The sequence below is a fragment of the Rhincodon typus genome, chromosome 6 (assembly GCF_021869965.1).
Source record: "Rhincodon typus isolate 14 chromosome 6, sRhiTyp1.1, whole genome shotgun sequence".
NCBI classification, from domain to species: domain Eukaryota; kingdom Metazoa; phylum Chordata; class Chondrichthyes; order Orectolobiformes; family Rhincodontidae; genus Rhincodon; species Rhincodon typus.
The window spans coordinates 7,253,840-7,277,855 of NC_063337.1; the positions used below are offsets into that span (position 1 = coordinate 7,253,840).

The 24,016-nt window shown below is 43.9% G+C and overlaps 1 protein-coding gene across 5 annotated transcripts in view; it reads left to right on the forward strand.

The window, feature by feature from the left end:
- pnpla4 (patatin-like phospholipase domain containing 4) overlaps positions 1 to 24,016 on the forward strand; it is a 98,488-nt gene that overhangs the window by 55,965 nt on the left and 18,507 nt on the right. For 2 of the 5 annotated variants that reach the window (XM_020529001.2, XM_048597666.1), the window contains exons 1-5: positions 1 to 67; positions 1,839 to 1,934; positions 3,719 to 3,904; positions 11,882 to 11,976; positions 19,120 to 19,255. In XM_020529001.2, the coding sequence (XP_020384590.2) occupies positions 3,725 to 3,904; positions 11,882 to 11,976; positions 19,120 to 19,255 (411 nt within the window). In that variant the 5' untranslated portion in view covers positions 1 to 67; positions 1,839 to 1,934; positions 3,719 to 3,724. Of the gene's footprint in view, positions 68 to 1,611; positions 1,631 to 1,838; positions 1,935 to 3,718; positions 3,905 to 11,881; positions 11,977 to 19,119; positions 19,256 to 24,016 lie in introns of those variants that run through there. The other 3 variants (XM_020529002.2, XM_048597664.1, XM_048597665.1) reach the window with 3 other exon arrangements.

The following is a 24,016-nucleotide window of genomic DNA, read 5'->3' on the forward strand; positions in this document are numbered from 1 at the left end:
CTGATATAGAGTTGAGTTTTGCAGTGATATTGGAGTAGGATTTGAATTACATAATCTTCTGCTTTGGGTAAGAGCGCTGCGCTCTGGGCAATAGTTGTTCAACATAGCAGCAATTGACCATTTAACTGTTTGATTTGCCTCAAGGGGCACAATGGTAGTGTCCCTGCCTCTGAGCCAGGAAGCCTGGATTCAGGTCCCACCTGCTCCAGAAGTGTCTAATAACATCCCGGAACAGGCTGATTAGAAAATGATATTGATATGTCTCAATCGCTCCAAAATCTGTGTCTCTTTCATGGGGGATCTGGGCTGGAGGATGTTGCAGACAGCAGTCCCTCACAAGATGGATCATGGGCTCCCAACCTAACTGTTGTAGTTGCACACCTCTTTTAGTTACTTGTACTTGAAAAGTCTTTTTGCAGCACCTGAGTCATGCACTGTTATTTGGTGGTCATCAATGTGGAGGGGGTCACGCGGATTAGAGAACCTCCTCATGAGGCTTGCTCCTTGGCCAAACTAATCATCATCTGTGGGCTATGAAAAGGGTTGTCAATCTTAACTGTCTGCCCCTCTTTCACAGCTGTGTTTGTCCCTGAGTATCCTTGGAGAGGGAGTACAGGGTGTCCATCAACACTATCGAAGCCTTTGGAGTGAGGTGGGCACTGCTGGGGACTGCAGTGTATTATCTTCCCCCCCCAACACCATCTCAATTTAACCCTTCCCTTGTTTCCCCTGTCTTTTTGTATTTTAGTCGAGTTGCACTGCCCCTGGTGGACAGTGTTTATTAATTGTCATTATTTGATAACTTATTTGAGTGTTTTCCTGGTAGGTTTCTTGAAAAACAAATTAATGCACTGAGATAACAATACAGAGATGGCTGGAAATACTCATCAAATCTGGCAGCATCTGTGGAGAGAAATCAGGGTTAATCTTCAGGTTGAGTGACCCTTCCTCAGTACTGATGCACTGAGATTTTTTTTATCTGATGCACTAACGTTCTGTAATTTGGGAACTATTCTTGTAGCCCACCTTCGAATGTTTTCCGAATCCTTCATGACACCAATGAAAGTTGCACACATTATTTTAACTGTGACAAGGACAAAGTGGTGTACTTTGTTTCGCATTGATATACTTTGTACTGTATTGAGCAGTCCTGTCAATAGAACGTGATCATCTCTTAGGCCTGGCTGCAGGTCTTTGAATAAGGTGTTAAGTCTCTGTCAGGAACAAAAACAGAAGTTGCTGGAAAAGCTCAGCAGGTTTGGCAGCATCCGTGAAGAGAAAATCAGAGTTAACGTTTTGGGTCCGGTGACAGGTGGATGTTAGAGATTCCATGTCACAATCTGAAGAAGAATGGAGGACCCAGTGTTATGGGCCATTGCAAACCTCAATTGTAAGTAGCCCCTTGTGATTGATTCCTTGTTGCAGGAGCTTATTACAAGCAATCTGTGGCCATTGTTACTGCTTTACAACAGTGACTTTACTTCTAAAGTGCTTCATTGGCAATGAGATGGTTTAGCACATCCTGAAGTCCCATGCTTCTCAACATGGGTCATGATCCTTCAGAGAATTGTGAAGTGCAATGCTAGTATCTTTTACAAACTACTGACTTCAGATCTGTCCCCTGTAAAGTGTGAGTATATTTAGTCTTGGATCGCCCTTGTGGTTTTCTGGGTTAAATATCATTTGCAAAGTCTTGGCCCATTCTTGCAGCACTGTTAAATCTTGCAGCTAAGTCTTCCATTGTCCTTATGTATGTACATATATTCATTAAAGCTTTAATTGATTCTGCTGTTTCATGTAGTTTCCTCTAATTAATATTTTGTATCTTGTCATTCAAGAGGTTGTTTGAAGAAGTAACAGAATCCTGGGCTGAGTAAAGACAGGCGTGGAGTACAAAAGAGAGAGAATTCTTGCCAGATCTTTACAGATCACTGGTATGTTCCAGCGTCCAATTGTGGGTGCCACAGCTTTGGAAAGATGTCAAGGCCTTGGAGATAATGTAGATGAGGTTGACCTGACTCCTACTGGGGTGGGGTACTTCGGTTATGCGGAGAGACCAGAAAAGTTGGGATTGTTGTCCTTGGAACCCAGATAATTCTGATTCAATTTATTGAAAAACCTCAAATATATCAAGGTTCGATGATGTGTAGGGAGAAACTGTTTCCACATGTAGAGGTCACTAATCACAGGAGTCATAGAGTTGTACAGGACGGAAACAGACCCTTTTGTCCAACTTGCCCACACCGACCAGATATCCAAAGTTAATCTGGTCCCGTTTGCCAGCATTTAGCCTATGTCCTTCTAAACCCTTCCTATTCATATACCCATCCAGAAGCCTTTTAAATTTTGTAATTGTACCAGCCTCCATTACTTCCTCTGGCAGCTCATTCCATACACGCACCACCCTCTGCATGAAAAGGTTGCCCCTTAGGTCCCTTTTAAATCTTTCCCCTCTCACCTTAAACCTATGCCCTCTAGTTTTGGACTCCCCTGCCCTGGGAAAAAGACCTATCCATACCCCTCATGATTATATAAATCTGTATAAGGTCACTGCTCCAGGGAAAATAGCCCCAGCCTATTCAGCCTCTCCCTATACGTCAAACCTCCAACCCTAACAACATCCTTGTAAATCTTTATTGAACCCTTTCAAGTTTAACAACATCTGTCCAATGGCAGAGAGACCAGAATTGAATGTGTTTCAGATAATTGGTAAAATAATGGGGTGGGGAGACGATGAGAGTTTTTTTTCCACACACCTGAGTAAATGAGAAAAACTAATTAACTAATGAACTGTCCCTTGGAAGGGAGTGTCGCTAAAACAAAAGCTTTGCCATAAGTCACAGCGTCATTTTCAGGGCTAATGTTGCACTGCAGCTCCTGTGGCACTCACTGGTCACTCGTGATTCCTCCCCAAGGACACCCAGGCCATGATGTTGCTGTAAGAAGAGAAACAGGTTGTGGCAACTAACAGCCTTTTCAACTATCCACTGACTGGATCTGTTTATGGCCACCTTATCCACAGGGAATTCATTTTTATGTGCGTTGTTATCATCCATTGCTTGACATTAGCAGTGGGCATATTGTCAGTAATAAATTTCAGCAGGAAAACGAAAATATCCCAGAAAGGAATAAATTGCAGTGCTATGGGGGAAAGAGCAGGGGACGGCAACTAATGGGTGATAGGCTGAATGGTCACCTTCAGTGATTCAAGGTTCTATGAACTTCCACAGCGTTGTTGAACCTGCACTTGCTAATGGTTCTAGCTGATACGGGCTCTTGGAGCTAAGTTACAGATTCAGTGCTCGAGTCCTCCTGATGGTGGGATGACCAGCATTCACTGAGAAAAACAACACTGGAAGGGCCAGCAGAGAGGTCACCAGCCTGTGTTGTATTACACTGTCAGTCTCACCAGTACCGAGAGTTGTTTCCTGGCAACAAATAAGAGAACGAGCTGGAGAAACTCAGCAGGTCTGGCCGCATCTGTGAAGAGAAAGCAGAGTTAGCCTTTCGTATCCGGTGACCCTTCCTTCGCCGTGTCTGTGCTTTCTCTCCGCCGACCTGCTGAGTTTCTCCAGCTATTTCTGTTTTTCGTTCCAGGTTTCCAGCATCCACAGTTGTTTAACAGCAGCTGGCTGCAGGACCGTGGCAGAGGGGAACGGGGGAGAGCCTGCTGCTTCCTCGTTTAATTTTATCTTTTTCTTTCTTTCCACTATTGCAGTTAAATATGTGTCCCCTGAACCTGACTTTTAGTGCCTGTGGATTTTTGGGGATTTACCACTTGGGGGCAGCAGTTGCTCTTCACAAACATGGGAACAAGTTACTCAGTAAAATACAGAACTACGCTGGAGCCTCTGGTGGAGCTTTAGTTGCGGCTGTTCTGCTTTCACAACCCGAAAAACTGGAGGTAAGTAAGAAAGGAATTCCAATAAATGCTGTGCTGTGGATTACCTACTATCAGGATTTTCATTAGGTAGCATTTTTGTATGCAATTCAGAATTTCTACACAATATTGCAGTGTGTGCCCATTTAATGCTTTTTAATCTGACATGCCAGCCCTTTCCTCCTGCATTTTCACATTTTTCTTTTCCTCCTCAAGTATTAATTTGATGCCAGATAGAGTTACAACTCCAGTAATATAATAAAACAAAATTACTGCAGATGCTGGAACTCTGAAATTAAAGCAGAAAGTGCTGGAGAAACTCAAGCAGGTCTGGAAGCATATGTGGAGAGAGAAACATAATTAACGTTGTCAACACAGCGAGGAGCTGGAGGAACACGGCAGGTCAGGCAGCATCAGAGGAGCAGGAAAGTCGACGTTTCGGGTCAGGAACCTTTTATCAGAACCAGTTCTGGGTGCCACAGCTAAAGGTCTTGGAGATAACGTAGAGGAGGTTGACCTGACTCTTACTGGGGTAGGGTACTTCGGTTTTGCGGAGAGGCCAGAAAAGTTGGGATTGTTGTCCTCAGAACCCAGATAATTCTGAGTCAATTTATTGAAAAGCCTCAAATATATCAAGGTTTCATGATATGTAGGGAGAAACTGTTTTCACTTATAAAGGTCACTAATCACAGGAGTCATAGAGATGTACAGGACGGAAGCAGACCCTTCGGTCCAACTCGCACACACCAACCAGATATCTAAAATTAAAATTAATCTAAAATTAAAATTGAGGTTCACTAGGTTGATTCCGGAGTTGACGGGGTTGGTTTATGAGGAGAGACTGAGTAGATTGGGATTATATTCATTGGAATTCAGAAGATTGAGGGGGGATCTTATAGAAACATATAAAATTATGAAGGGAATAGATAAGGTAGAAGTAGAGAGGATGTTTCCACTGGCAGGTGAAGCTAGGACGAGAGGGCATAGCCTCAAGCTTAGAGGGAGCAGATTTAGGACTGAACTGAGAAGGAATTTCTTCACCCAGAGGGTTGTTAATCTATGGAATTCTTTGCCCAGTGAAGTAGTTGACGCTACTTCAGTAAACGTTTTTAAAAAAAAGGTAGATTTTTTTTGAACAATAAAGGAATTAAGGGATACGGTGAGAATGCGGGTAAGTGGATCTGAGTCCATGAAAGGATCAGCCATGATCTTATTGAATGGCGGAGCAGGCTTGAAGGGCCAGACGGCCTACTCCTGCTCCTACTTCTTATGGTTTTATATTCTGTGTAATCTAGTCCTGTTTGCCAGCATTTGGCCCATATCCCTCTAAACCCTTCCTATTCATGTACCCATCCAGATGCCTTTTAAATGATGTAATTGTACAGCCTCCACCACTTCCTCTGGCAGCACATTCCACACATGCACTACCCTCTGCGTGAAAAAGTTGCTCCTTGGGTCGCTTTTTAAATCTTTTCCCCCCTCACCTTAAACCTATGCTCTCTAGTTTTGGACTCCCCTACCCTGGGAAAAAGACCTTGCTATTCACCCTATCCCTGCCCCTCATGATGTTGTAAACGTGTATAAGGTCACCCCTCAGCCTCCGACGCTCCAGGGAATACGGCTCCAGCCCTATTCAGCCTCTCCCTATAGGTCAAACCTTCCAATCCTGGCAACATTCTTGTAAATCTTTCCTGAACCCTTTCAAGTTTAACAACATCTTTCCAATGGCACGGAGACCAGAACTGAATGTATTTCAGATAATTGGTGGGGAGAAGATGAGAGTCTTTTTTTCCACACTCTTGAGTAAATGAGAAGAGCTAATTAATTAATGAACTGTCCTTTGGAAGGCACTGTCACTAAAACAAAAGCTTCGCCATAAGTCACAGCGTCATTTTCAGGGCTAATGTTGCACTGCAGCTCCTGTGGCACTCACTGGTCACTCGAGATTCCTCTCCACGGACACCCAGGCCATGATTTTGCTGCAAGAAGCGAAACAGGTTGTGGCAACTAACAGCCTTTTCAACAAGTCCTGAAGAAGAGTCCTGACCCAAAACGTCGACTTTCCTGTTCCTCTGATCCTGCCTGACCTTCTGTGTTCCTCCAGCTCCACACTGTGTTGATTATGACTCCAGCATCTACAGTTCTTACTATCTCAACATAATTAACATTCCTATCGAGTCCGATAGGAACTCAAAACCTTCAGAACTGAAAGGGGCTGGTAAATGGTGTTTTCATCCTGCAGGCAGAGGGGGAAGGAGGAGTGTGTGCCGCAAATGGTGAGGATGCCCAGAGTAAAACAAAAATGGAGTGCTAATGATGTTAAAGGCATCGTAGAGATGTAAAATAGGTGTAAATGACACAGGTGAGAAGGAGAAAATGGGTCCGCTCGACTGAAAGCAAAGTCAACAAGAGATGAGGCATGGCTGAGTGAGGGTGGGGGTTTCGATATAAGAAAAGTGGAGGACAGAGGCCATCGTCTTAAGTTGTGGAACTCAATATTGAGTCTTAGAGGCTGTAAGATGCCTAAGTGAAAAATAAGGATATTAAAATAATTTAGTTTGTGTGTTGAGTTTCATTGGAATACAATAACAGGCCTAGAATGGAAGTAACTACTAGCATGCCCTCTTGCCTGGCCTCCTGTTCTGTGACATTGAGGTCAGCCAAAGGTCTACAGTCCGTGCTTTAACTTGCAGCAAGTGCTGTTCACTCATCAGCCTCCATGCTCACTGACCTACTTTGTACTACATTGGTCAAATAATGGCTTTACTTTTAAAATTTTCATCCTCGTTTTGAAATCCCTCCATGCTGTCATCCCTCCCTGCAATCTCTGTAATCTCCCTTGCTCCCGCAACCCTAGGAGACATATGCCGTCCTCTACTTCTAGCTTGTCGAACATCCTTAATATTTGACATTTCACTACTCGTGATCAAGTCTTCAACCTAAGCTTTGGAATTCTATACTTACACCTTTCTTCGCTCTGCATTGTTCCCCCCCAGATGCCACTCTGAAATCCTACCTCTTTTAGACCAATCGACCTAATATCTGTTGATCTGGTTCAGTATCATGGTTTCATACAGTAATACTCCTGTGGAGCATTTTGGAATGCTTTGTTATATGAAACACACGATGTAGATATAAATTTGTGTTGATTCCCTCTTCGGTTCTGTCATCTGTAAAAATCCACACATGGCAAGGCTTTATATTTTTAATAACAGTCTGTGTGAAACAGCGGCCCTGAATTTTGTGGCAGTAATGACAGAAAAACTGTCAATGTTCCACCATCTCCTTTGAAATTGATTTCTGGAGTCTGCACATATGCAATTATTAAAAGATGCAGAAATCTAGTTGTTGCTGTTTCTAAGTTTCCCTTTTGGGTGTGCTGTTGACATTCCAGCAGTCTGTAGTTAACCAGAAATCCTGGAATTGACGGGAATGTGCACTTTAGCCTTTTGTGTAAATTATTCTTGAAAAGTGGCATGTTGTTCATAGAATCCCTACAGTGTGGAAGCGGGCCATTCGGCTCATCAAGTCCACACTGACCCTCCAAACAGCATCTCACTCAAACCCACCCCCTACCCTATCCCTGCATTTCCCATCACAGATACTATGGGCAATTTAGCATGGCCAGTCCACCTAGCCTGCACATCTTTGTGACTGTGGGAGGAAACCGGAGCACCCGGAGGAAACCCACGCAGACACGGGGAGAATGTACAAACTCCGCACACTCACGCGAGGCTGGAATCGAACCCGGATCCCTGGCTTATTCAACTTCATTGTTGAATGAGGCATTATTGGACTTTCAACAATGAAGTAACTTCCTAATTTTAAATAACCTCTCTTAACAATGAATAAACTAATTTGATACGTGTGAATATAGAATTTTTCCAAAGTAGTGTCATTGAGTTGTACAGCATGGAGACAGACTCTTTGGCTCAACTTGTCCATGCTGACCAGATATCCCAAATTAATCTCGTCCCATTTGCCAGCATTTGGCCCATATCCCTCTCAACTCTTCCTATTCATACACCCATCCAGATGCCTTTTAAATGTTGTAATTGTACCAGCCTCCACCACTCCCTCTGGCAGCTCATTCCATACACGCACCACCCTCTGCGTGAAAAAGTTGCCCCTTGGGTCCCTTTTAAAATTTTCCCCTCTCACCTTAAACATATGGCCTCTAGTGTTGGACTCCCCTACCTTGGGGAAAAGACCTGATAAAAAATGATATTTAATTTTTTTTTGTTTTAAAAATAGTTTGCTGACATTATTTTGACCTGGGTCCCATGTTTATGTCCCAATCTTTATTTTATTCTTTACAAAACGGTGTATTAAAAGGAAAATATGTGCCTTTAAATTCCTAGTTTGCTGTCTGGAGAATACTTCAGCAAGATAGGGTGCTTATTCTTACTGGGTACCTGGAAATATATTACTGGTTTGATTCTTGTAATCTTGGAAAATGTGGTGGTTGTACTTGGTAAGCCTCCAATGGTATAGCAATCATATAAACTCCTTGAGTGATTCAGTGACACTTGGAAACTAGACTGCGTTTGCACCGATCTGTTAAATATCCCAGATAACATTCATCACTAGACAGTGAAGACAGATTTGTCGCTATTTTAACCGCCTGAAAGGTTAGAACATAGAACAGAGAAACCTACAACACAGGAGCAGTTCCTTCAGCCCAACATGTCTGCACTGACCATGATGCTATTCTAAAGTAATCCTATCTGCTTGCATATGGTCTGTTTCCCTGTATTCCCTGCCTGTTCACATGTCTGTCTACATGGCTCTGAAACATTGCTATTGTATCTGCTTCTACCACTTCCCCTGCCAGTACGTTCCAGGCACCTACCACCCCTACCTAAAAAAACTTGCCTCGCATATCTTCTTTAAACTGTGCCCCCTCTCACCTTAAAACTATGCCCCCTAGTATTTGACATTTCCACCCTTGGAAAAAGAGTGACTATCCACCCTACCCCTGCCTCTTATAATTTTGTATACTTCTATCAGATCGCCCTCAGTTCTACTGAAAACAATCCAAATGTGTCCGACCTGTCCTTATAGCTGGAACGGTAATCCAGGCAACATCCTGGTAAACCTCTTCGCCCCCACCCACTCACTCCACACCCTCCCACCAACACACCACACGCCTCACTCTCCCCCATGCCCCCCCACTCACGCTCTCCCCCACACTCACCCCCACAAACCCCCACTCGTTCCATTAGCTCACCCCGCACCCACACACTCCCTACTCTCACTCCTGCTGCCTACTCACCCCTCCACACCCTCAAACTCACCCCACCCCCTCTCTCACCCCACTCTCCCTGCTCATATTCCTGCTGTACCCACTCACCCCCCACGCCTCATCCATCCCCAACGACCTTCTGCAAAATCAGCTCTCGGGCATCCTTGGTCTCCTCCACTGTCAGGGTGAGGCCAAACATAAACTGGAGGAACAACTGGAGGGGGAGGTGGTGGCCTAGTGGTATTATTGCTGGACTGTTAATCCAGAGACCCAGATAACATTCTGGAGACCCAGGTTCAAATCCCATCATGGCAGGTGGTGGAATTTGAATTCAAAAAATATCTGGAATTAAGGATCTAAGGATGACCATGAATCCATTGTCAACTGTCGGGAAAAACCCAACTGGTTCACTAATGTCCTTTAGGGAAGGAAACTGCCATCCTTACCTGGTCTGGCCTACATGTGACTGCAGACCCACCGCAATGTGGTTGACGCTCAACTGCCCTCTGGGCAATTAGGGATGGGTAATAAATGCTGCCTAGCCAGCAAAGCCCTCATCCCGTGAATGAATAAAGAAAAAAAACCTCATATTTTGCCTTGGGAGCTTACAGCCCAATGGCCTGAATATTGATGTCACCAGCTTCAAGCTCTCCACACCCCTAACCTGTCCATCTCGTGGGTTTAGAGGCTCTTGCAGGAAGTAAAATCTAATACCTCCTCGTATACTTTTAATGCTGCCAGGTGTTAGACTGGCCCGCTGTTTGGGGTGCTCTGTTTTCTGGTCGCCAGCTCTGGACCTCGCGACTACTGCGGTCTCAAAGATGCCTTGCCCATTTCCTTCTACATGCCATAAGCCCTGATAGTGATTGTCATCTTTGATATCTTTGCAGAACAGAAAAAAAGACAGTGTGCAAATGGAAAGGTTATAACCCACCTGAACTTGTCTATTCCTGTTTGAATTTAAACGCAGCCTATTAGGGGCACTTTAGGCACGGTGGTAATGTCCCTAGCTCTGAGCCAGGTGGCCTGGATTCAAATCCCATCTGTTGTGACACATCTCTAGACTGGTTGATTAGAAATACCTCTTTAAATGCAAGCATAGAGAGACTGTTGTGATGCAGTGGTAGTGTCCCTCCTTGTGAGCCAGAGGGTTTAAGAGTTGTGTAATATATCTCTCCACAGGTTGATTTAGGATTTTTTAAAATGAGTACAAACATGCACAAATGACCACAAAGAGTGTGCTGCGACATTGGCTAGCTGTCATCATGTTGTGGTACCACATCTGAACCTCGTTCTCTCTTAATGTCCATGTGCCTGCTTTTGAAATACAGAATGGGTACCTGGCTTTCTAAACAGAGACACGGAACCTGATTTTGCCACTGAGGCAGGTAATTCAGATGAGATGCAATTGGGTACACTCACTCCAGAAGCAGAGCTTTGCCAGTCAGGGGAAAAGCAAGTGTTTGGAGAATAAATGGCTCAGCTCCCTGGGACATCATCCCAGTGTTTCATAAGTTGTAGGCCCTTTAGCACTCTCACTCACTCACCCACACCCCATGGACTCTCATACCTTCCATGCCACCCCAAGCCAACTCATGCCCTGACCAATCCCCTTGACTCCTCATACCTCCATGCCAACTCATACTCCAACACCCACTACTTTTAGACCCTCCATGCCAACTCACCTAGTACCTACAATGGAGAGACTGCAGGAACAAATATGAAGTTGAAAAAAAATGTCTAACTCATCCAATGTATCTCTCACTCCTGTACACTTGATAGTGAAATAAAACAATTAAAGAAACCTATTCAAAGCTTTTAAATTTCCTCACATTTAGCACGCTTGCTTTCATTGCTCAGATCTTTGAGTATTGGAGTTGGGAAGTCATCTTGAGGTTGTCTAGAACATTGTTGAGGCCTCTTCTAGAATACTGTGTCCAGTTCTGGTCTCCCTGTTATAGGAAAGATATTAGTTAGCTATGGAGGGTTCAGAAGAGATTTACCAGGATGTTGCTGGGAATGGAAGGTTTGGGTTATAAAGAAAAACTGGATAGGCTGGAACCTTTGTTCACTGGAGTGTAGGAGGTTGAGAGGTGGTCTTATAGAGGTTTATAAAATCATGACGTTTATAGAAAGGATTAAAGGTAGGTGTCTTATCCGTAGGATAGGGCACATTTTTAAGGTGAGAGGAGAGAGATTAAAAATGCATGAGGTGCAGATGTTTTACACAGAAGATTGTTCGTGTGTGGAATGAACTTTCTGAGGAAGTGATGGATGTGGCCACAACTACAATGTTTAAGACATTTGGAGAAGTACATGAATAGAAAAGGTTTGCAGGCACATGAGCCAGGAGCATGCAAGTGGGACTAGTTTAGTTTGGGATTATGTTCGGATTGGACTGGATGGACCGAAGGATCTGTTTCCGTGCTGTAAGACTCTATGACTCTTAACAGTTTTATTAAAACTGAGCAAACTGCTACTTTTTTTTAATGGAGGCAAAATACTACAGATGCTGGAAAACTGAAAAACATAAAATGCTGGAGGAATTCAGTTCTGAAGAAGAGCCTTTGAGGTTAATTTTGTTAACTCTGTTTCCCTCTCCATAGATGATTGACAGACCTGCTTTGTTCCTCCAGCACTTTGTGTTTTAATTGCTAAAGCCTTGGCATTTTGTGTAGTTTAATTAGCCCCCTAACCATGAATAGATTATGGTAAAGCCTTTTTAATTTTTGATTTCTCTTTATCTTCCCCCTCAGCAATGCAAGGAATTTACTTATGCATTTGCAGCTGATGTTCGGAAACAGAAACTTGGAGCCTTAACACCAGGTTATGACTTCATGAAACAGTTGAGGTAAGAGAAGAATTTAGGACAAGAGGAGGCCATTCGGTCTCTCAAGCTTGTACCAGCAAACAGCTCACAGCTGATTTATGCTTCAACTCTCTGTATCCAGTTTGATGCCCTTACCGCAGCCAAATCTGGCAAATCTCCATCCTCAACAACTTTGGGAATACTGCGTTTGATTCTCGTCTCCCTGCTTTGGGAAAGATGCTGTGAAACTTGAAAGGGTGCAGAAAAGATTTACAAGAATGTTGCTGGGGCTGGAGGGTTTGAGCTGTTGGGACAGGCTGAATAGGCTGGGGCTATTTTCCCAGGAGTGTTGAAGGCTGAGGGGTGACCTTTACAGAGGTTTATAAAATCATGAGGGGCATAGATAGGGTGAATAGCCAAGGTCTTTTTCACAGGGTAGAGGAGTCCAAAGCTAAAGGGTTTAGAGGGATATGGGCCAAATGCTGGCAAATGGGACTAGATTAATTTAGTATATTTGGTCGGTAAGGACAAATTGCACCAGAGGGTCTTTTTCCGTGCTGTACATCTCTGTAACCCTTTCTCAGGGATGAGACTTCCAGATGTCCTTCTGGTGAAGAAGTGCTTCCTGAAAATACAATCAAAAGGCCTAACTCCAATTTGAACATTGTGACCAGTGTTTTCTCCTGGGCTTCTTTTTGTCACAAAAGTACTTTCAATTTGGGTTTGAGTTTGACAGAACTCCCCGTGTGGAGTTTGCACATTCTCCCTGTGTCTGTGTGGGTTTCCTCCGGGTGCTCCAGTTTCCTCCCACAGTCCAAAGATGTACAGGTTAGGGTGGATTGGCCATGGGACAGTTACAGGGTTAGGACTGGGGGAGGGAGGAGGTGGGAGTAGGAGTTGCTCTGGGTGGGATGCTCTTCAGAGGATTGGTATGGACTTGATGGGCTGAATGGCCTGCTCCCACACTGTGGGGATTCTATAATTCTTCCTGATCAACTGGGAGGCGACCAGCTCAACCTGGCAATCATAGGTCTGGCCAGTTGCCTCTTGATATTTGATTGTTCTGCACTGTCCAAGGAGTCGTGATAAACTGAGGCTTTGGTCAGTTCAGGTGTATGTAAAAGCTTCTCACTGCTAAGCGATTTTCCATGCTATAGGCAGAGAGAAAGATGTTGTCCAGATTTACATTCCTGCTTCCAGCAACACAAGCAAATAAAAACCCATGCATATTCCACCCACTCCTGGGTACTTGTGGTTGATGCTTTTTTTAAATTCATTCATGAGATGATGGTGTCACTGGCTAGGCCAGCACTTAGTGCCCATCCCTAATTGCCCACATCACTGTGGGTCTGGAATCACAGATAAGCCAGCCCAGGTAAGGGTGGCAGTTTCCTTCCCTAAATGACATCAGTGGGCCATTGCTTCCAACAATCAAAGCTGGGAATACTGCAGCGAGTAACTCACCTCCTGACTCCTCAAAGCCTGTCCACCATCTACAAGGCTCAAGTCAGGAGTGTGATGGAATACTCCCCACTTGCCTGGATGAGTGCAGTCCCAACAACACTCAAGATGCTTGGCACCATCCAGGACAAAGCATCCCACTTGATTGGCGCCACATCCACAAACATCCACTCCCTCCACCACCAACACTTTGTAGCGGCAGCGTGTACTATCTACAAAATGCATTGCAGAAATTCACCAAAGATCCTCAGACAGCACCTTCCAAACCCACGACCGCTTCCATCTAGAACGACAAGGGCAGCAGATACATGGGAACGCCGCTACCTTCAAGTTCTCCTCCAAGTCACTCACCATCCTGACTTAGAAATGTATCGCTGTACCTTCACTGCCGCCAGGTCAAAATCCTGGAATTCCCTCCCTAATGGCATTGTGGGTCAACCCACAGCAGGAGAACTGCAGCGATTCAAAAAGGCAGCTCACCACCACCTTCTCAAGGGGCAACTAGGGATGGGCAAGAAATGCTGGCCCAGCCAATGACATCCACATCCCACAAAATGAATAAGAAAAGAATGTCAACAATGGATTCATGGTCATCGTTAGACTCTTAATTCCAGATTTTTATTGAATTTAATTTCCACCATCTGCCGTGGCAGGATTCGAACCTGGGTCCCCAGGACGTGTGAGGTTTAAGATGTCCTGAGGATGTAATTAGGGGCAGTTAGGGCACTGAGGGAACTAAGGATTAGGAGTGTAGACAGGGAAGTTGAGGTAGAGGAGCAGCCCTGATTTTATTGACTGGTGCAGCAGGCTTGAGGGATAGTTTGGTGTGCTCCTGTTTTTCATTTTAACACAAATTCTTACTATTTTCTTCATTGTTATATGTTAGTAACATTGTAATATGACGGAAAGATTTTCTTTTAAATATTTCTAGCAGAATATTATAGTCAACATATTTTAAGATTTCAAAACTAATGACCAATGGAAAACTCCCTCTCTGTGGTTGAGAGTCAGTGGTGACTGGCCAGTCATTCATGAGGATTAACCATCTCCTCCAAGAAGCATTTAAATGTAAAATTCCAAATGTGACACACACTGATGATCATGTATTTTATCCAGCAGTTCTCATAATTTTCTATTTTTTTTTTAAAGAGAAATTTCACAGGCTATTAAACCCATTAGTATCTCTGTTTAATTGTAGTTGCTCTATCTGCATTTCTCTAATCTCTTGGTTTTCTCCCTGGTACTGTTCTATAACCAAATAAAATAATTTTAACTAGTAAAAAGGTTGATCGGCTTAATTATTTTATATACCCTACATCCTATGCTAACAGCCAAGTTGTGTAAGCTTAGTGACAACAGTGCTAGTGTTAAAGATGATGCTAAGGAGGAGCCATTTGATAAACTGGATAATCTGAAAGTCAGTAAGGTTATCATGTCTGGATGAGAAGTGTCCAAAAATACTGAGAGAAGTAGGGAAGGACGTTGTGAAGTGGGCCATAATTTTCTGATCCTCCTGAGATACAGGAGTGGTGCTAGAGGACAGGAGAATTGCAAACGTCACACCACTATTCAAAAGGTGGGGGTAAGGATAACCCCAGCAGCTACAGCCCAGTGTGGAGGGAAAGGTTTCATAGGTGATAATCCAGGACAAAGTTAACAGTGTCTTGCATAGGTGTGCCACAATGAAAATCCAGCATGACTCTGTTAAAGGTTAATCATATTTAAGTAAATCTTTTGATGAAGTAACACGAACTGGTTGATATGGTAGACATGGACTTCCAGAAGGCGATTCTGCTTCTAATTTGTTCCACATAATGGAGTTTTCAGCAAAGCTGCAGCATGTGGAAAAGCATATTGTAAATGCAAAGTTGAATGAGCGATAGGAAATAGAGAGTAGTAGTGAAGGCTTCTTTGGTCTGGCAGCATCTGTGAAGAAAAAGTCAGAGTTAACATTTCGGGTCCGGTGACCCTTCCTCAGAACTGACCCAAAACATTAACTCTGATTTTTTTCCTTCACAGGTGCTGCCAGACCTGCTGAGCTTTTCCAGCAACTTCTGTTTTTGTTCCTGATTTACAGCATCCACAGTTCTTTTGGTTTTTGTTTGTGAAGGCTTCTTTTATGGACTGGAGGAAGCGTTTCCCAGGCACTGCTGCCTTTCCTGATCTATATTAATGATGTAGACTTAGGTATACAGGATACAATTTCAAAATGTGCCAATGACATAAAGCTTGTAACTATTCGAGACTGTAAAAAAAAGGGCAGTGATCAAACTTTAGAGTGATGTGGATGGGCTGGTGAAATGGGCAGACAGGTAGCAGATGAAATTCATTGCAGAGAAGTATAATGTGATATATTTTGATATAAAGAGCAAGGAGGGGCAATATAAATTAAAAGCCGCAACTCTTATATTTTATAACCTGTTTATCTAATCAACCTGTTCAAAGATGTTATAACCCGCAGCTCTGGAGCAGGTGGGACTTGAACCTGGCCTTCTCAGTTCACCACCACTGTACCACAAGAGGGCCCCTTAGGCTGCAACTTTAAATGGAATGTAAAGGAGAAACACCTGTAGGTATTTGTGCACAGATCATTGAAGGCTGCAGGAATGGGCCCTCTTGGGCACCACGGTGGTGGTGTCCCCAGCCTGGACCGGGAGGCCTGGGTTTAAGTCCCACCTGCTCCAGAGATGTGTAATTACATCTCTGAATGGGTTGATTAGAAAACAGGTTGAAGGCTGCAGGGCTGGCACTGTGATAGTGTCCCCAGCCTGGATCGGGAGCCCGCGTCCAAGTTCCAACTGCTCTAGAGGTTTGTAATAACATCTCTGAACAGGCTTGAATAGAAAGTAGGGTAAATTAAACAGTATCTGAAGGCTGCAAGGCAGATTGAAAATGTGATAAGACAGGCAAATAGCGGTGGTGAGATTGGGACGGTGAGGCAGCCCATAGTGGGATGCTGGCAGAGGCATGGCCAGGGTTGGAAAGCCCGGAGTGGGACTGCGGCAGTGGAAAGGAAAGTTGGACTCTCTTATGTTATCCCTTTTTTAAGTTATTGTGAATGGCGCCATGTATGTATGGCGAAGTTACACACTTTTCGCTGTATTTTTACATTGAATACACGTGACAATAAATGATTCAATCAATCAAACGGAATGCTGAGACTTATAAATAGAGGCAGAGAATACAAACGGATGTTGCAATAGCTTTTATAAAACACAAGAGTGTGTCCAAGCCTGTGGCCTACTTGCACGCCAAACAGCGAAAGCAGCAAGTGATAGACAGAGCTAAGAGCTCCCACAACAACGGATCAGATCTGAGCTCTGCAGACCTGCCACATCCAGCTGTGAATGGTGGTGGACAATTAAACAACTCACTGGAGGAGGAGGCTCCACAAATATCCCCATCCTCAATGATGGAAGAGCCCAGCACATCAGTGCAAAGATAAGGCTGAAGCATTTGCAGCAATCTTCAGCCAAAAGTGCCATGTGGGTGATCTGTCTTGGCCTCCTCCAGTGGTCCCCAGCATCACAGATACTAGTCTTCAGCCAATTGAATTTGCTGCACGTGATATCAAGAAACGGTTGGAGACACTGGATACTACAAAGGCTACCGGCCCTGACAACATTCCAGCAATAATACTGAAGACTTGAGCTCGAGAACTTGCCGCTCCCCTAGCCAAGCTGTTCCAGGACAGTTACAACACTGGTATCTACCTGACAATGTGGAAAATTGCGGAAGTATGTCCTGTACACAAAATAACAGGACAAATCCAATCCAGCCAATTACCGCCCCATCAGTCTCCTCTCGATCATCAATAAAGTGATGGAAGGTGTCAGTAACAGTGCTATCAAGCAGCACCTGCTCAGCAATAACCTGCTCAGTGACGCCCAGTTTGGGTTCCGCCAGGGCCACTCAGCTCCTGACCTCATTACAGCCTTGGTTCAAACATGGACAAAAGAGCTGAATTCCAGAGGTGAGGTGAGAGTGACAGCCCTTGATATCAAGGCCGCATTCGATGAAATGTGGCATCAAGGGGCTGTAGCAAAACTGGAATCAATGGGTGAGATAGCAAGAACTGCCGATGCTGGAGTCTGAGATATCACAATGTGGAACTGGAGGAGCACAGCAGGTCAGGCAGCATCAGAGGAGCAGGAAAGCTGATGTTTTGGGTCGGGACTCGAAACATCAGCTTTCCTCTTCCTCTGATGCTGCCTGGCCTGTCTGGAATCAAAGGGTATCGGGAGCAAACTCTCCGGTGATTGGAATCATACCTGACACATAGGAAGACGGTCGTGGTTGTTGGAGGTCAATCATCTCTGCTCCAGGACATCTCTGCAGGAGCTTCTCAGGGTAATGACCTCAACCCAAACATCTTCAGCTGCTTATCAATGACTTTCCCTCCGTCATGAGGTCAGAATTGGGGATGTTCGCCGATGATTGCACAATGTTCGGCACCATTGGTGACTCCTCCGATACTGAAGCAGTCCATGTTCAAATGCAACAAGATCTGGACAATATCCAGGCTTGGGCTGACAAGTGGCAACTGACATTTGTGCCACACAAATGCCAGGCAATGACCATCACCAATAAGAGACAATCTAACCACCACCCCTTGACATTCAATGGTGTTACCATCACTAAATCCCCCACTATCAACATCCTGGGGGTTATCATTGACCAGAAACTCTGGATTCACCACATAAACACAGTGGCTACAAGAGCAGGTCAGAAGTTGGGAATACTGTTGCGAATAACTCACCTTCTGACTCCCCCAAAGCCTGTCCACCATCTACAAGGTACAAGTCAGGAGTGTGATGGAATACTCCCCACTTGCCTGGATGAGTGCAGCCCCAACAACACTCAAGAAGCTTGACACCATCCAGGACAAAGCAGCCCACTTGATTGTCACCACATCCACAAAACATCCACTTCCTCCACCACCGACGCTCAGTAGCTGCAGCGTGTACTATCTACAAGATGCACTGCAGGAATTCACCAGAGATCCTCAGACAGCACCTTCCAAACCCACGACCACTTCTATCTAGAAGGGCAAAGGCAGCAGATATATGGGAATGCTACCACCTCCAAGATCCCCCCCAAGCCACTCACTATCCTGTCTTGGAAATATATCGCCGTTCCTTCACTGTCGCTGGGTCAAATTTGTGGAATTCCCTCCCTAATGGCATTGTGGGTCAACCTACAGCTGGTGGATTGCAGTGGTTCAAGAAGGCAGCTCACTCCCCCACCTTCTCAAGGGGCAACTAGGGATGGGCAATAAATGCTGGCCAGCTAGTGACGCCCACATCCCAGAAATTAGAAATAAAAGGTTGACTTGGGGGCTTTCAAAAGGGAATGAAATAAACAGCTGAAGTAAAAACAATGCAGGGCTGGGGAAAAGGGCAGGTAAGTGGGACTGGCTGAGTTGCTCTCGTAAAGATCTGTCTCAAACACGACAGACTGATGGCCTCCTCCTGTGTTGTAACCGTTCCCTGATTCCGTGCTATTTCTGTTCCTGTGTTCCCATTTTTGATGCAGTGTTTGGGATTGCAATAAACACAGTTACAGGTGGTTACTGCAAAATGTGAACATGACTGAGGTTTAATGATGTTGCAACAAGCTTGCATCAATTTTGCATTTCTTTTTCTATCATAGTAGTGCTCCAGACAGGTTAGGGGTGCTGAACAGTTGAAAGCAAGTAACGTGGTTTGTGCTTTTACTCCTAAGGGAAGGGATGGAGACTATTCTTTCTGCTGATGCCCATAAGAAAGCTCACGAACGACTCCACGTGTCAATCACAAATGTTAAGACGCTGAAAAATTGTTTGATCTCCTCGTTTCTGACCAGGGAGGACCTCATAACGGTAACTCATTTCAGATTATGCAGCAATGCACTTTTGGATTTACTTCCCAAATGTTAACTGAGAAATAAAATAAAGCCATGCATTTATACAGCACCATTCATGATGAAGGGTGTCTTGAAGCATTTTACAGCCAATAAAGGTGGTGGCAATCTGTAACACTGTGTCAGCTAGGGTGGTAGAAGCTGGAGTCCTTGTAACATTTAAGAAATATTTAGATATGCACTTGTGATGTCAAGGCTAGGGTCAAGTGCTGGAAAATGGGATTAGAATAGTTGGGTGGTTGTTTTTGACTGGCACAGACTCAATGAGGCAAAAGGGCCTTTTTCTCTGCTATAGACCTTGTGACTCTATGAAACTCTTGTTCTGGGAAGTACAGTCACTGTTGTAACTTGTCCTATATCACGTCTGTTCTAACTTTGTGGTCCGTTCCACTGCCTCAACCCACTCTGCAAAAATAAATCAATCTCCCATTCTCTGTCTTTAATCTCTTATTTTCACTATTATCTCTGACACCTTGCTGTTGGCCTCTTTCATAGAAATCCCTACAGTGTGGAAGCAGGCCATTTGGCCCATCGAGTCCACACTGACCCTCTGAAGAATATCCCATCCAGACCCATCCCCCAACCTATCCCTGCAATCCTGCATTTCCCATGGCTAATCCACCTAGCCTGCATATCCCTGGACACTATGGGCAATTTAGCATGGCCAATCCACCTAACCTGCACAACTTTGGACTGTGGGAGGAAACCCACGCTGACATGGGGGCAATGTGCAAACTGCGCACAGACAGTTGCCTGAGGGTGGAATCAAACCCAGCTCCCTGGCACTGTGAAGCAGCAGTGTTAACCACTGAGCCACTGTGCTGTCCCATGGGAACAAACTCATCCTATCTACTTTGCTGAATTCTTCACCATTTTTACATGTATCCTACCACTGGTAATCTATTCCAGTAAATGGAGATACAGTTTTCTAACTTTGCCTTTATTTTAATTATTTATAGGAAGCTTCACTTTGATGAATCTGCACCGTTATTTTTGTTTAGCTTTGATATCCTGCTTGTACTGTAGAGATATAAGCTGCTCACTGTGATCTTACTGAGGTTTTACACAGATTCAGCATTATATACATTAATTTTACATTTTGTATCACTAACCCTGGAAGTGAAAGCCACTACCTCACAGTTCTAATTCACTGCCTCTCGCACCCTTTCTTCCTTTCCTTCAGTCCCTGAAGAATTCCTTTAGAAGTTAATTAGAGATCCAAAAGAAACTCCAGTGGATCGTCACTGTGTGCGCTTAGGGAATAGGTTCAAACGATCAGAAAGCGGCTCCCAACTGTTCATTTAGTTAGTAACAAGCATATGAATTAGGAGTTAGTGTAGGCCACTTGGCCTTTTGAACTTGTTGCACCATTCATTAAGATCATACCTGATCTGATTATTCCATATTTCCACCTAACCCGATGACCTTTCACCTCTCACCCTTGCTCACCCAGAATCTATTTACCTCTGCCTTAAAAATGGTCAAAGATTGTGCTTCCTTATTTTTTTTGAGGAACAGACTTCCAAAGACTGTCAACTCTGTGAGAAAACAATTCTCCTAAATTCTATTCTAAATGGGTGACCTCATACTTGTAAACAAGCATCCCTACTTTTAGGTTCTTCCGTAAGAGAAATATCCTCTCCACATCCACCCTCTGGATCTTGTATGTTTCAATCAATTTGCTCCTTACACTTCTAAACTCCAGTAAATACATGATTATCCTGTCCACCCATTCCAGGAATTAGCCTGGTAAATCTTGTTTGAACTGCTTCCAAATCATTGACATCTTTCCCTAAATAAGACAACCAACACACTTCCCAGTACTTAAGATGTTGTCTCACCTGCATAACTGATTCCTAACTTCTTTACTTTTGTATCCAATTTATCTGGCAATTAATGGTAGCGTTTTGTTAGATTTCCTAATTACTTGCGGTAGGCGGATTCTAACCTTTTGCAATTCATGCAGTTCAACACACTGCATCTCTACATCTCAGAGCTCTGCAATTCTCTCACTGAATAGTTGCTGTAGCTATTAAGAATGGCAGTACTGGAGAATGCAGAAGGACAAACCTGTTGTTTTTGGGATGGTGATGACAGTGTACATGCAATGTGCAAGTGTGTTTCTTAATCGGGGGACGAGGTGTACGGGATATCCAGAGTTCCAGCAGGGTGCTCCCCACTACTTGTAGAAGAGAGAAAAGCGATATTTTTGGGAAAAGTGTTGGGACAAAACTTTTGACGCAGAGGAGGAGAAATGGCAGACATAAAAGTCATGACATGATGATGCTGGTTAGTAAGTATGCTGACGATGCCAAAATTGGTGGTACAGTGGACAGTGAAGAAGGTTATCTAAGATTACAGAGAGATCTTGATCAATTGGGTCAATGAGCTGAGGAGTGGCAGATGGAATTTAATTTGGATACGTGAGGAATTTCATTTTGGTAAAACAAAGAAGGGCAAGACTTTTATACAGTTAAAAATAAGGCCTTGGGTAGAGTTGTAGAGCAAAGATGCCAAGAGGTTCAAGTAAGTAATTCTTTGAAGTTTGCGTCTTACATAAACAGGGTGGTTAAGAAGGCATTTAGCACACTTGCCTTCATTGTTCAGACCTTTGCGTATAGGAGTTGGGACATCATGTTAGAGTTCTACTGGACATTGGTGGGGCTTCTTCTGGAGTACTCTGTCTAGTTCTGGTTGGCCTGTTACAGAAAGGAATTATTAAACTGGAGAGCATTCAGAAAAGATTTACCAGGATGTTGCCAGGAATGGAGGGTTTGAGTTTTAAGGAGAGGCTGGATGGGCTGGGACTTTTTTTTCACTGGAGTGTTGAGGGTTTGAGGGGTTATAAAGGTTTGTAAAATAAAGAGAGGTATAGATAAGGTGAATGGCAGGTGTCTTTTCCCTGGGGTGGGGTATTTCAAGACTGGGGCATATTTTTAAAGTGAGAGGAGAAAGATTGTAAAAAAAGACTTGGGGGCAACTTTTTTACATAGAGTGGTTCATGTGTGGAATGAATTTCAGAGGAAATAGTGGATGTGAGTACAGTTACAGTGTTTAAAAGACTTTTGGGTAAGTACATGAATAAGATGGGTTTGGAGGGATATGGACCAAGACGGGGCAGGTGGGACTAGTTTAGTATGGGATTATGGTCGGCATGGACTGGTTGGACCGAACGGTCTTTTTCCATGCTTTATGGCTCTATGACTCTATGACTGACAGTGGAAATTTTATAATAAATCTGACTCTAATCCTATCATAGCTTATTGGTGTTTTATTATTGCACTGCATTGTGATTTATTACCAGTGTTTTTTCTTAATACCAACAAATTCTTATTAATGTCGTAGTTTGTTCTCGCAAAGTGTTTTAATTTAGATTTACTTGTGACATTGCAGATTAGATCTTGAGTCTCCAATGTGTAAACTGTACTCCTTTATTTCCCCCACCTTTTGGAAATAAGCAAGCTATAAAATTTCGGCTATTGAAAGATTGCAATTAAGTATACTTAGCCTATTTATGTTTTTTTTCAATAAAAATATTTTCCACCTGTTTGGTCACCTGAAGGCATTCATGCCTTGTTGAGGTGTGATTCCATGGGGTGATAAAGCTGTAGGTGTAATATTCTTACGTGATCCTTCTCCATTTATGTTGGTGAGTGGAGGATGGCGGCAGAGTGATAATATCACTCGTCTAGTAACCTGGACATAGGTTCACGTCCTACCATGGCATCATACATTCAATTAATAAATCTGGAATTGAACATAGGAACCAAGAGTGGGCTCGGTCTTGATGTCATTGAATCATAGAATTCCTGCAGTGCAGATAGAGGCCATTCGGTCCATCAAGTCAACACCGACCCTCTGAAAATCATCTCACCCAGACCCAAACCCCTCATCCCCTTAACCCCGCATTTGCCATGGATAATACCCGCACATCCCTGGATACAGTGGGTCAATTTCCCATGGCCAGTCCACCTAACCTGCACATCCTTGGACTGTGGGAAGAAACCGAAGCACCCAGAGGAAACCCACGCTGACGTGGGGAGAATGTGCAAACACCACACAGTCACCCAAGGCTGGATACAAACCTGGTTCCCTGGTGCTGTGAGGCAGAAGTGCTGACTACTGAACAACAGTGCCGCCCAACCACCCAATGTCATTAGCTTCCAAAGGAATCCAATGATTTGTCACCCTTTGAGTGAAGAAAGTTCTCCTCATTGCAGTCTTAAATGGCCTCCTTACCCTAAGATTATGGCTCCTTGCTAACCAGGAGAAAAGCTACATTCACACCATTACATCTTGTGAGATTTTGACAAGTTACAATAAGTTCACCTCTCAATCCTTGGAACTCTAGGGACCAGCGAATCAGCCTTCTCAATCCCTCCATCCCGTGGATTAATCCCATGAACCTTTCAAATCCCTCCATGGCAAACATATCTCTACTTTGTTAAGTGGAGGTCAAATCAAGGTTCTATAAAACTGCAGCAAGACATCGTTACTCCTGTCATCAAATCTCATTTGAGTTTCAGTAGTGGCGATCGTTAAACTATCATCGATTGTTGTAAAAAATCCATCTGATTTACTACTGTACTTTAAGGAGCTGGGTTGGCCTATGTGTGACTCCAGGCTAACAGCATTCTGGAAAAGCTCAGCAGGTCTGGCAGCCTCTGTGAAGAAAAAAATCAGAGTTAATGTTTTGGGTCCAGTGACCCTTCCTCAGAAC